Source organism: Triticum urartu, unplaced genomic scaffold (genome assembly GCF_003073215.2).
Source record: "Triticum urartu cultivar G1812 unplaced genomic scaffold, Tu2.1 TuUngrouped_contig_3677, whole genome shotgun sequence".
Lineage (NCBI taxonomy): Eukaryota > Viridiplantae > Streptophyta > Magnoliopsida > Poales > Poaceae > Triticum > Triticum urartu.
In genome coordinates, this window is record NW_024114218.1 from 647 (window position 1) to 12,693 (window position 12,047).

A 12,047-nucleotide genomic window follows, 5' to 3' on the forward strand; every position below is an offset into this window, starting at 1 on the left:
CGGGGCGCGACGACGGCGACGGGGACGGGGAGCGACGACGGCGACGGGGACGGGGCGGCGACGAAGACGAACAGAGGAACTAACTGAAATTGTTCGTAAGTGTTGTATATATAGGAGAGGCCTTTAGTACCGGTTGGAGCCACCAACCGGTACTAAAGGCCAACTTTGGCCAGGCCAAGAGGCGGGAAGAGCAGGCCATTAGTACCGGTTGGCGGCTCCAACCGGTACTAAAGGTCACCCTTTAGTACCGGTTGGAGCCACCAACCGGTACTAAAGGCCAACTTTGGCCAGGCCAAGAGGCGGGAAGAGCAGGCCATTAGTACCGGTTGGCGGCTCCAACCGGTACTAAAGGTCACCCTTTAGTACCGGTTGGAGCCACCAACCGGTACTAAAGGCCAACTTTGGCCAGGCCAAGAGGCGGGAAGAGCAGGCCATTAGTACCGGTTGGCGGCTCCAACCGGTACTAAAGGTCACCCTTTAGTACCGGTTGGAGCCACCAACCGGTACTAAAGGCCAACTTTGGCCAGGCCAAGAGGCGGGAAGAGCAGGCCATTAGTACCGGTTGGCGGCTCCAACCGGTACTAAAGGTCACCCTTTAGTACCGGTTGGAGCCACCAACCGGTACTAAAGGCCAACTTTGGCCAGGCCAAGAGGCGGGAAGAGCAGGCCATTAGTACCGGTTGGCGGCTCCAACCGGTACTAAAGGTCACCCTTTAGTACCGGTTGGAGCCACCAACCGGTACTAAAGGCCAACTTTGGCCAGGCCAAGAGGCGGGAAGAGCAGGCCATTAGTACCGGTTGGCGGCTCCAACCGGTACTAAAGGTCACCCTTTAGTACCGGTTGGAGCCACCAACCGGTACTAAAGGCCAACTTTGGCCAGGCCAAGAGGCGGGAAGAGCAGGCCATTAGTACCGGTTGGCGGCTCCAACCGGTACTAAAGGTCACCCTTTAGTACCGGTTGGAGCCACCAACCGGTACTAAAGGCCAACTTTGGCCAGGCCAAGAGGCGGGAAGAGCAGGCCATTAGTACCGGTTGGCGGCTCCAACCGGTACTAAAGGTCACCCTTTAGTACCGGTTGGAGCCACCAACCGGTACTAAAGGCCAACTTTGGCCAGGCCAAGAGGCGGGAAGAGCAGGCCATTAGTACCGGTTGGCGGCTCCAACCGGTACTAAAGGTCACCCTTTAGTACCGGTTGGAGCCACCAACCGGTACTAAAGGCCAACTTTGGCCAGGCCAAGAGGCGGGAAGAGCAGGCCATTAGTACCGGTTGGCGGCTCCAACCGGTACTAAAGGTCACCCTTTAGTACCGGTTGGAGCCACCAACCGGTACTAAAGGTGGTGCGCTGTCACCACAAAGTTTAGTCCCACCTCGCCGGGCGAAGGGCAGCCGCACTGATTTATAAACCTAGCCGCAGCTGCCTTTTCGAACTCCTCTATAAAGCAGGCTTCTGGGCCTAACTACGGCGCGCTACCCTGTGAGTCTGCTGGGCCTTGTGGGCCTGAAATTGCACGCCCGTGGTCTAGCAGGCCCACAGGGCAGCGCCCCAAATTTTTTTATATAATTTTTTTCTTTTCTGCTTAATTTTTTTTGTATTTATTTCTGAGTAGTTTTTTTCTTTTCTGCTATATTTATTTTCTTGTATTTATTTATAAGTAGTTTTTATATAGTTTTTTTCTTTTCTGCTATAGTTTTTTTTTCTTTTCTGCTATTTTTTCTTTTCTGCTTTTTTTCTTTTCTTCTATTCATTTATTTTTATATAGCATGCCAAGTTGATGGTTGAAACTTGATGGTTCAAAGTCTGGAGTTATAATAAGTTTTAAAAAATAAAGTGTCGGTGTAACAGATGAGTTTTCGTCTGAAATCGGCCCTGATACTTTGAAAGAGATTATCCGGTTTGTACACAAAGTGCATCCAGTTTTTGCCGTAACAGAAGAAGTCCGGAGTTGTAATAAGTTATTAAAAATAAAAAAGAGGTGCAATGCTCGTTAATTAGCTTCAAACCTTTCGGAATAGTGTAGATGGCACTGCATATAGCTCCATGCAGTCTACCACATTCCTCAAGGCTTGAAGCTAAGCAACGTGAGCATTGAGCCTCTTCTTCATCGTCTCTACACTCAGGGCTTATAAACCGCTCCTAGTGCCTCTCTCTTCGCGAGGTGGGACTAAAAACACCTTACTAAGAAACTGTAGTGCTGGTTCATGCCATGAACTGGTACTAAAGGTGCTCGTGGGGCCCCAGCCTGACCTGACACAACCTCATTAGTACCAGTTCGTGGCACGAACCGATGTTAAAGGTTCGCCACGAACCGGTACTAAAGAGCTCCTCCCGCCTAGCAGTTGGAACCGACACTAATGGATACATTAGTGCCGGCTCAAATTCAAACCGAGACTAATGTATCTCATTTTGTAGTGCTTTTCAATTTTAGGGTCATTTAGCTCAAAACAAATCATTAAATGCATGAAAAATAGTAAATGAAGGCAGAAATTGTTGAAAGTTGATGGCGTCGCTTTGAATGGTGCATACTGAATGCACAAAAAGTCTGGAGTTGTAATAAGTTTAAAAAAATAAAATGCCTTTGTAACAGATGAGTTTAATTTTGTCAGAAACCCGAATACTTCAAAAAAGATTGTCCAGTTTGTAAACGAAGTGCATCCAGTTTTTGCTGTAACCCTCTCTACTTTTTTGTACATGCTATGTGGGTGAAATGATGATACCATGTCAAGTTTCAACTTTTCCAGAGTTCATTTGTAGTGTTTTTCAATTTCAAGGTCATTTAGCTCTCAAAACAAATCATTAAATGCATGAAAAATAGCAAATGAAGGCAGAAATGGTTGAAAGTTGATGACGTCGCTTTGAATGGTGCATACTGAACACAAAAAATATAAGAGCATTTAGATCATGATCTTATATTTCTTTACAGTCTGAATTGTCAATATGATTTTATACATCAAAAATAATTTGATCATCAATGATCTTTTTGTGTACAATCTGAATTGTCAATATGAGTCCTCAACGATTTGTAAACTGGTGAAGACTCATATTGCGGCCACAAATTCTACACATATAGTTTAATGAAGACCAAGTGCTTGTGATAGTTTGAGAAGTAACATATTTAAGGTAGTAAAAGCCTTGTTAGGGGAGCGAGGTGGGACTAAAAACAGCTTGCATAACCTCATTAGTACCGGTTCGTGGTACGAACCGGCACTAAATGGTGATGGTGGGGCCATAGCCTGACCGCAGGCTGCCACAGCCTCTGTAGTACCGGTTCGTGGCATGAACCGGTACTAAAGGTTCGGCATGAACTGGTACTATTAATCGCCGCCACGAACCAGTACTATTGATCACATTAGTGTCGGTTCTGTTACAAACCGGCACTAATGTGCTTCACATTTGACCATTTTTCTACTAGTGAGACCTCGTGTTGCAGAAATATTCAATGGAGATTGTGTTGTAGATTTTTTTGTCTTCACTTTTTTGCAACATATATAATGTTGCGCAGCATCAACAACCGTTAGATCTAGTTCATTCAGCGGCCTAGCCTCCTCCTCATTATTGCAACAAAATCAGTGTTGCATAGATATTCAATGGAGATTGTGTTACAGATTATTTTTTCATCTTCACTTTTTGCCAACATAGATAATGTCGTGCGGCCTCAGCAACCGTTAGATCTGGTCCATTCAGCGGCCCAACCCCGTTCTCGTTATTGCAACAAAGTTAGTGTTGCAGAACCCATTGAAACAAAGCTCGATCATGTTGTACAAATATTTGACGGAGATTGTATTGTAGATTTTTTTTCCCGTATTCACTACTCTGCCACACAGATGATGTTGCGGAAGGACTTTACAACATGGATAGACGATGGTATAAAAATTGAGAGGTAGAACGTGACCTGCATGTGGTCCACATCAGCATGCTTGCTGCTGGCAAGTTGTCGGCGGCGGAGATGGAAGCAGCGCAGGGAGGCGCGCGACTCGACAAGGAACTTGGGAGCAACATGGGAGGCCGCTAGAGATAATATTAGGGATCCGGATCCAAATCCTACAACAAACGAGTTGTTGCGGTGGGAGATTGCAATAAGGGCTCGGTTGCAAGAGAAAATGCTTGAGTCCATGCAGGACACGCGTCACACAGAAGAGGCAGCGAATGCTTGCATGTGAGCTGTCGGGTGATTAGAAATGTTTTCCTTTAGGGAAATGCCATCTGGTGAATGTTCGCCAAAAGTCAGATCCTGACAAGCATTCCAAGATCCGTTAGACCTTAGTCCGATGGTGGCATTTTTATGCATAAAAATCCCCATAATTTAAACAAACTGCCATAGCATTTTTTTTTTAAAAATGCCAATCTAGCCTCACCCCTACATACACAAAACCGCCAGGGGAATGCCATGACCCCCAGCGAAGGTTCGTTGGGGATTGGCGTCCTTGTTTTGTAGATAGAGTATCATATCCCCTAAAAAGGGATAGAACATTCAAGAATTTTTTTTCTGAGCCCGGGCTTATCTGCACCCGTGTTGAATAAAAAATCAAAACAAATACTAAAAAAGTCCAAAAATTCCAAAAAAAAAAATCCATGGTAGACAATTTGATGCGTGAGACCCACTCCAATTTTCACATCATTTGGACAAATGAGCAACTCTCGGAAAAAAAGACAAATTCAGGGTCTGTAAAATAGTTTACTATTCATATATTGTTTTGTCCCGATTTTTTTTGCTGACAGCTACTCAGATGTCCAAATGAGCTAGAATTTGGAGCAAACCTCACGCGATAAATTTTCTACCATGGGAAAATTTTAGAATTTTTTGAATGTTTTTAGTATTTTTTGTGAATTTTTTTCTGTCTAGGTGCAGACGAGCCTGGACACCGAATCGCTGAAAATTCTTATTTGGTTGTTTGGATAAGGAGTATTTAGAGATACAGTTTTGGGAGTATCTAATCATCGGTCGGCTAATTTTGATTCGGGTCTTAGTCGAATCTTTGTCCAATTGTGGAATGACACATGTCAGCCTTCGTTCCTGCTTAACTTCCTTGTCAAAATAGTCGGCAGATTTTCCGCTCAATCGAATAACAATAATCCTAAATTAACGCGCAGACTTGTTACGGGGCTTTTACAGACTTCCTTCTAACTAAGAGGGACTTTGAAAGAGTACACCTTGTGAACAGAAGAAAATGTTTCTCCTGCATACTCAAGCGCTCGGGTTCGACTAGGACAGATAACACCACTGCTCGACGATGTCATTTATAATCCTGCACAAATGATATGCTGTACAATTGCTAAGTTAAGGGAACTCCTACATTTGACAAAAACACCGACTCAGCTAAGGTGATGGAATCAACATGTTTGGTCAGAATGAAGTATCCCTCCTGAATTAAAATCAAGACAAAGGTAACTTCCCAGTAAGCCAAAGTCGTCACGTGCATATGATGTTTATTCGAGCTACGAAAAGACACATAGTACCAAAAGGGCCTGGTGGCAATCTCCACAGCCAGAGGAGGTTAATAAAAACGTTGGGTATCAGCAGAGAACTTCCCAGTAAGCCAAAGTCATGAGCGAAGACTGTGTGAGGCTTTGTACAACCAGTCAAACGGAAGGGATCTATCCCAACAGAAGAGAATAATAAAAACGTTGGCTAAAATTATCATGGAGGTCTAATGGCCAGAATTTGCATATCTTGACACTTAGACAGGGAACTGCCTGCAGCCAAACATCAGGTATAATATGATTAAAATGGCCGTCAAATTATCATGCTGAATCAACTGAAATTTTGGATATGAACACGTGTAGACGATCAAAGCGCATTTACATTTCTTTGGGCAACAAAACGTGCACCACAGCAGATGATCACCCACATTCGAGATTCAACAAGAAACCGAGCAGCAACAGTTTCAAAGTACACATGTTCACGTTCGCATTGCATTGGTCAGCCAGAGAATCTGACGGCGGACAGACCGGATTGCATCAGGTGAACGCCAGACATTCTAGAGCACAAATCACCTAATCTATACAACTATTAACAACCAATGTACATACGTATAGTACTAGAAGAAGCGGGGACGTGTTTATCTGACCCACCAACTCATCAAGAGTTTCGAGCCCCACACACCGAGACCGTACAGAAGCGCTTGCGAAAAATCTCTCTCCGGGGCGCAGGAATGCAGGAAGGAATGGCAACAGAGGCTTACTGGTGATGGACTTGGTTGTTGACTCCTCCGCCGAGCGCGCCTGGCGCAAGCCCCATCATGGCCATGGCGAGCCAGGCCTGCTGACCAACGGCTAGCCCCATCATGAACATGTTGTCGCGCGCCATGGTGGCCTCCCTGGAGGCAAGCCTCGTGAGCCGCTCGGCCGCCCCCATCCAGGCGACGCGGAGCGGGGCTCCGAACGGAAGCACCGAGGCCAAGACGATGGCGTCCCCGGCCGCCATGTAGAAGGACGCGGCGTTGCGGAGCCCCATCTGCGCGCGGCGGGCGTAGGTGAGCACGGCGACGTTGCAGATCTCCCATCTCTGGATCGTCTCCGCGTCGGGTGCCCGGCCCAGTGCACGGGCGCAGAGGGGCAGGCCGCGGGCCAAGCTGTGGAGCGAGCGGCGGCGCTTGATGCCGCGCCGGGCGTCCTCGAGGAGCGCGGCGGGGAGGACCCCGTCGGGACCCGGCTCGACGTAGCCTGCGGTCGCCTCCTCGAGGGTGGCGCCGTCGCGGATCGCGCGCAGCAACCCGGCTCGCGCCTCGAGCTTGGCGATGGCGAGGTTGATCGACCTGAGGACTTCTTCGGGAACACCGACAGCTTGCGCGAAGGCTTGCGACACCACGTGCGCTGCCCCCCGCCACCGGTTCGCGTCCGCCATTGCCGCCGCTCGCCGCGCCGGTCTCTCTCCCTCTGCTTCGCGAGCGTGATGGTGTGGAATGTGGATGTAGAATAAGACGGGGAAGGAGGGGAGAGAGGGGAATTTATAGGGACGGGACGGGCCGGCGGCGAGGTGAAATGTGCTTTGTTACCGTGTCTTGGGAGAGAAGCCAAGCGGAATCGGCCGTATTACTGTGTCACTGACAGCGATTTTGAGATTTTTAGCCGCTCGTCATTTTCCCCACCCTTTCACTTCGGCGGCGCGCGAGGTAAATGATCGGTTACAGCCGCGGGGCCCACCTCGCCAGCCTGGCACACCGGAAGCATTCTCAGAAACCCAAGTCCCAAACCCACCGGCTAGTTTCATTTTAAGTTGTTTATTTTTTTTTCTCAGTTTTTCTTTTATGGTTTGATGTTTATTCTGCTTCCACTTTCCACATGTATAAATCATCAACATGTCAGACTTTATATGAACCAATCTATAGTTGGATGGTTAGAAAAATAATGGTATCTCCAGCCCATCAAAGTTTAATTCCTAAACTTGACATTGCTGCTCGCATTTTCCTGAATTTATTTCAGGTTTTTGGTGATGTCATTCAATGGGAGAAAATGTTCCCGTCGACAACGAAGACGTCTGTAACGACTTCATCAATCTTTATGCCGGTTCAGTCTATCAAAGATGCTTATAAAGATAGGCTGTGCGTGTGTGTCCATAAGGGTGATTGTATACTCATATATGTGAGCGACTTTGATTGTATTGTCTTAAAACAACATGTCATAGGTTATAAATAAAAGAAAAGCTTGAACCTACCTGACCGATTTTCATGACTCGGTCCGACGCCACGTGCCCCCGTGGGACCACACGCACCGCTTGTCTCTCTTATCATTATCTTCACAACAGCCATAAGTTTTTCTCAAGCCAAAGCAAACCCATCTCTCTCTCTCCTTTCTTTAGGCTACCTCTCATCGGTGAGGCTTCTTTCTGTGACGTCATGGATTCCCCTTCCACAAGGACGCTGCCCAACAAACAGTGGCCTCCATGCGCCTTTCAAAGCAGATGAGATGAAGACGTCTCTCACGCGGCTGGTGGTCGTTGCTGCAAAGGAATGGTCCCTGACGTTGCGGGGCATGGACACATCCTACGACATCTTGACAACGCGGGGTTGATGTGTTGGAAACACCGACGAGGTTGTGACGGCCACATTCAACAGCTACAAGGACAATATCGGATGTGCTTCAAGGAAAATCGAACATGCACAGCACTAAGGTACATCAGCGACGACCGCAACGTCGGCCATGTTAGAAAGCTTGGGAGCGTAGTATGGCTCATGTTGTGAAGTATTCATTGTGCAAATCTCAGCACAACATGATTCGTGTTGCAAACCTTCAAGCGCAATATGACCCATGTTGCAAACTTCATCAGCTGGATCAGACTGCTATGTCGCAATGGATCAAACGGCTCACGACCCAGTCGGCCGACACATATCGTCATCCTATATGTAGTGACTTTTTTGGATATCGGTTATAATGCTTCGAATCGTTTTATGGCCAAATCTAGAGATTATGTACGGTACATAGTACCCTGGTATTAAGTTAATCCAACCATTGATATGGTTCGCCTAAAAGTTCAGCTCGGGGATAGCTTAGTAATTTCTGATTTCTGACTAGGCTAATATTCTCAGCTTTGGGTTCGGCTCCCACGATCGCCCGATCGATTCCTCCCATTAATCCAGAGGAACAGGAAAATTAACTAATCACCACCACACGCCCTCGCCTCCCTGCGAACGACCCCAATATAACTTCGCCGTATGTGACAGTCTCCTACTCCCGTGTGCAACATCTTCTGTTGGAGTGAATATATGGTCCTAGTAGATTATAGCCTTATTAGTGTTCACTAGGGTTGTTATGATAACTTAATCCAGCTTTCTTCTTCATGGTACAAATAAACTGGCGTGCATCTCAATAATGATGGAACTGCAAGAAGCCATGGCCCAGCATGGTTCAGCAGAATATTACAGAATTGCCCTTTGATCGACTGCGCTTTCATGACTGGAACAGCAACTCCTACAAAATCTCCTGGCCACACACAATGCCGATGAATGATACTCCTAAAACTTTTTGCAACATCGAACCAAACATACACAGCTGTGATAATATGTTGACACTGCCAGATGATTATTTCACAGCCGCATGGAAAATCTTAGTCTGTTATTACAACCACTCAAGGGCCGCATGAATGTCATGTTGGAAAATACAGTTGTTACAAACAACAGAAACAATCTGCATTGCTATCTAGTGTAAGAAAAGGCGACTAATCAGATGGGCCAAGACGAACTGTACTGTTAACATAAGGGAAAACCTATACTACCTTCGCCAGCATGTAATTATTGAATTTTTCAATGCTTCATTCATTCTACTGATCTACCCAAACTCGACTAGGAACAATTCAAATCTAAGGCCTGATTTGGAGTAATGGATTTTTGTTGGGAGTTCAGGATGAATTGCTCCACGTCCAAAATTCCAGCTCTCCAAATGAAAACTAAATGGCAGCATATGTTGATCAATTTGCCATCATGATGCCCCGCTTCAGTCAGAATGCTCCAAAATTGCAATGGCCGATAAGGTTCATGATGCACAGGAATTGATAGATTTGCACCTGTCAGTAAAATATTGTTCTATGGAAGTTTTCCATGCTATCGCATCACGGATTCTTTAACGTACCATTGGTCTCCAGTACTGCACAGACAAGAGGGATGCAAAGTTATATCAAACTTGAAAGTGATAGTAGAAAATGAGTAAACTGGATAACACCAAACCAGAGCAATCAGACTCACAAATATTTCAGGCAAATGTTAAGGAACCGGGCATGTTGCTGGCTCTGAGATATGGTAACAGAACCTTCCATGATTTGGTCTTTCTTTAACTCGATAGGTTCAAATAAGTAAAGGAGAGTCTGCATTACAAAAAGAACAGCATTCTTGTGGATGTTAGCAATGCAATTTCTAGGAATCTCAAAATAACCATATACCTAAGTGAAAAGGAAACCAATATGGCACTTATTAAAGCAATCACCTGCTGCCAGTGAGTAGGGGCGTCCTCTGGGGCAGTTGACAGAACAATTGAGACATCTGCCTTTTTCTTTTTATTGCTTGGGTTGGAATTTTGCATATTGACATCCAAGGGTTGGCTTGCTTGCTTCTTGAATTTCTGGCGAACTGGTCCATTAAACTCGACATCGAACCAAAATGCAAATCCATGCAATGGAGCTGAAAAAATAACACAGAAGAGAGCAAGGTTAGAGCATTTACAGCCGGATCCCTCATATTGCTCCTATATGCCCGTCTGGACGGCTCGGTCAGTGACCGGTCACTTTTTTGCGACCCAACCTGACCCCTCAAACCGGCCCTATACGTCTGGGCCACCCGGCACCCCCAAACCCAGCCCATATGTGGGGCAGATATGGGGAGGCCCGGACGCGTCTGCCACGTCAGATACGGGCCACACTGGCCCACTGTTTCCCACAAATACCCCACCCCGAACCAAACCCTAGTTAAAATCCACTCTTCTCGAGCGCTCCGCTTCGTTTCCACTGCCCGTCTCCTCCACTCCCCTCCCCTCCACCATGCCAAACTACGGCAGCAATTCCGGCAACGAGTCCGATCCCATCAATTGGTACAGGCTATTGAAAGAGGACGGCTCCGGCAGCGAGGCCCTGAACGACGAGGAGCTCACAGTCTGCATTGCCCTCCGACGGCACGGATGGACCGGGACAGGAGCTTGAGCTCCATGTCGTCCCCAGTGGTCTGGCGACCCAATGCAGTCAACCACGTCGGCCATTCATGCTTCACGCTGCTGCACATCCGTCTCCGGGCGCACCCCTCCCCTACCCCTCCGGCCACAGCTCCTCCTAGCCGGCGTCGGGTGCTCGTGCCCGCGTACGAGGATACCCAAATTGAAGGCGCACACCGCATGCCGCGCCGAGGGCAGAGGAGGTCAGTTCCTCCCGCACCTACGCGATTTCCGCGTCGATCGATACGTAGAAGCAGCTCCCGCGCGAGATCCTCCGCCGGTCGCTGAGCGCGGCGGAGACAGATGCGGGGCGCCTCCACCGCAAGAACACGAAGGCATTCCGGCTCAGCATCAAAGAGTCTGAGCGCCTCGCGAAGGAGAAGCAAGAGGCCGCGACGAAAGCGACACGGCTCGCGAAGGAGAAGCAAGAGTACTACCTCCACTCCTGTGACCGCAAGGGGAAGGGGCAGGCGAGGAAATGGTGATGTTCGGCTCCCCTCTCCGTTTATCTAGCTATCGTTTATCTATGTATCTAGTGATGCTCGGTGATAAACTTTCTCTTTTGGGTCCAATTGTACAAAACTTATAACCCGTTTATCCCTGATCTATATAGATTATGCTATGTTGGTATGCTGATCCGTAGTTTCCATTACGTTGCATTAATCGCATGGATGTGTGTGTGTGGGGGGGGGGGGGGAAAATTTGGGGGGGGGGGGGGGGGGGCAAATTTGAGGGCGCGGTTGCGAACGGGGAGATATGAGGGGTGATCAGTCACTATCTACGGACGCGGCTGCGGACGTATAGAGGGTCAAATTTGACCAGTCCAGCTGTTGATGCTCTTAGCATTACATATTTAGATTTCCATGCAGATGAAAAAGACAAGAAAAAATAATTCAAGGAGTACAACTGTACCCAAGATTGTGCTGTTTTCTTTCGCATGTCTTCAGTAACTCTATAGAAAAAATGTATCTTCGGTGTAATTTGCATTAATAATTTCAAGTGACAGTATCTGAACAGGGCCTGGCAATTTCTTGCTCTACCACAAGATAAAAAATATGCACATAAATTGTATGTAGTCTATCTTTGCATGTATGTATCAGTACTGAAACAAACATCATTTATCATCGTTCCAGAGCATGTAATGGAGGGTACCATGGCCATTCTCTTTTGTGGTTTTTCAATCTTAGAACTTCTATATCTGTGTGCCCGACGAAAATGCAACTCAACGAGACCCTAAAGAGATGTGATTACTTATCACCATACATCCTTAACACCAGCTAGCTACCTGAAGCTGCTAAGAATTGCCACCTTGCTGCAATAGGTTCACACACAGGAAATAGATTCCTGACTTCAGTAAGAATCTAGGTAACACTTTTCCGGTACGCCTTATATAGTGGGTTTTCCGCTTCTGCA

At 47.1% G+C, this 12,047-nt stretch overlaps 1 protein-coding gene and 1 long non-coding RNA gene across 3 annotated transcripts; both read right to left on the reverse strand.

The window, feature by feature from the left end:
• Window positions 1-5,725: 5,725 nt before the first annotated feature.
• LOC125527363 lies at window positions 5,726-6,896 on the reverse strand. The gene has a single exon (XM_048691880.1). It carries the CDS (start codon window positions 6,844-6,846, stop codon window positions 6,181-6,183), a length of 666 nt encoding a protein of 221 aa, XP_048547837.1. The 5' UTR covers window positions 6,847-6,896; the 3' UTR covers window positions 5,726-6,180.
• A 2,100-nt stretch (window positions 6,897-8,996) lies between these two features.
• LOC125527361 lies at window positions 8,997-12,028 on the reverse strand. Of its 2 annotated transcripts, XR_007292066.1 has the most exons (4): window positions 11,920-12,028; window positions 9,918-10,111; window positions 9,680-9,798; window positions 8,997-9,581 (listed from the first exon to the last, which is right to left on the reverse strand). It is a non-coding gene; the product is annotated as an uncharacterized LOC125527361 (long non-coding RNA). The 2 variants fall into 2 exon arrangements; XR_007292065.1 differs by lacking the exon at window positions 11,920-12,028 and having other exon boundaries at window positions 9,918-11,253.
• Window positions 12,029-12,047: the final 19 nt, after the last annotated feature.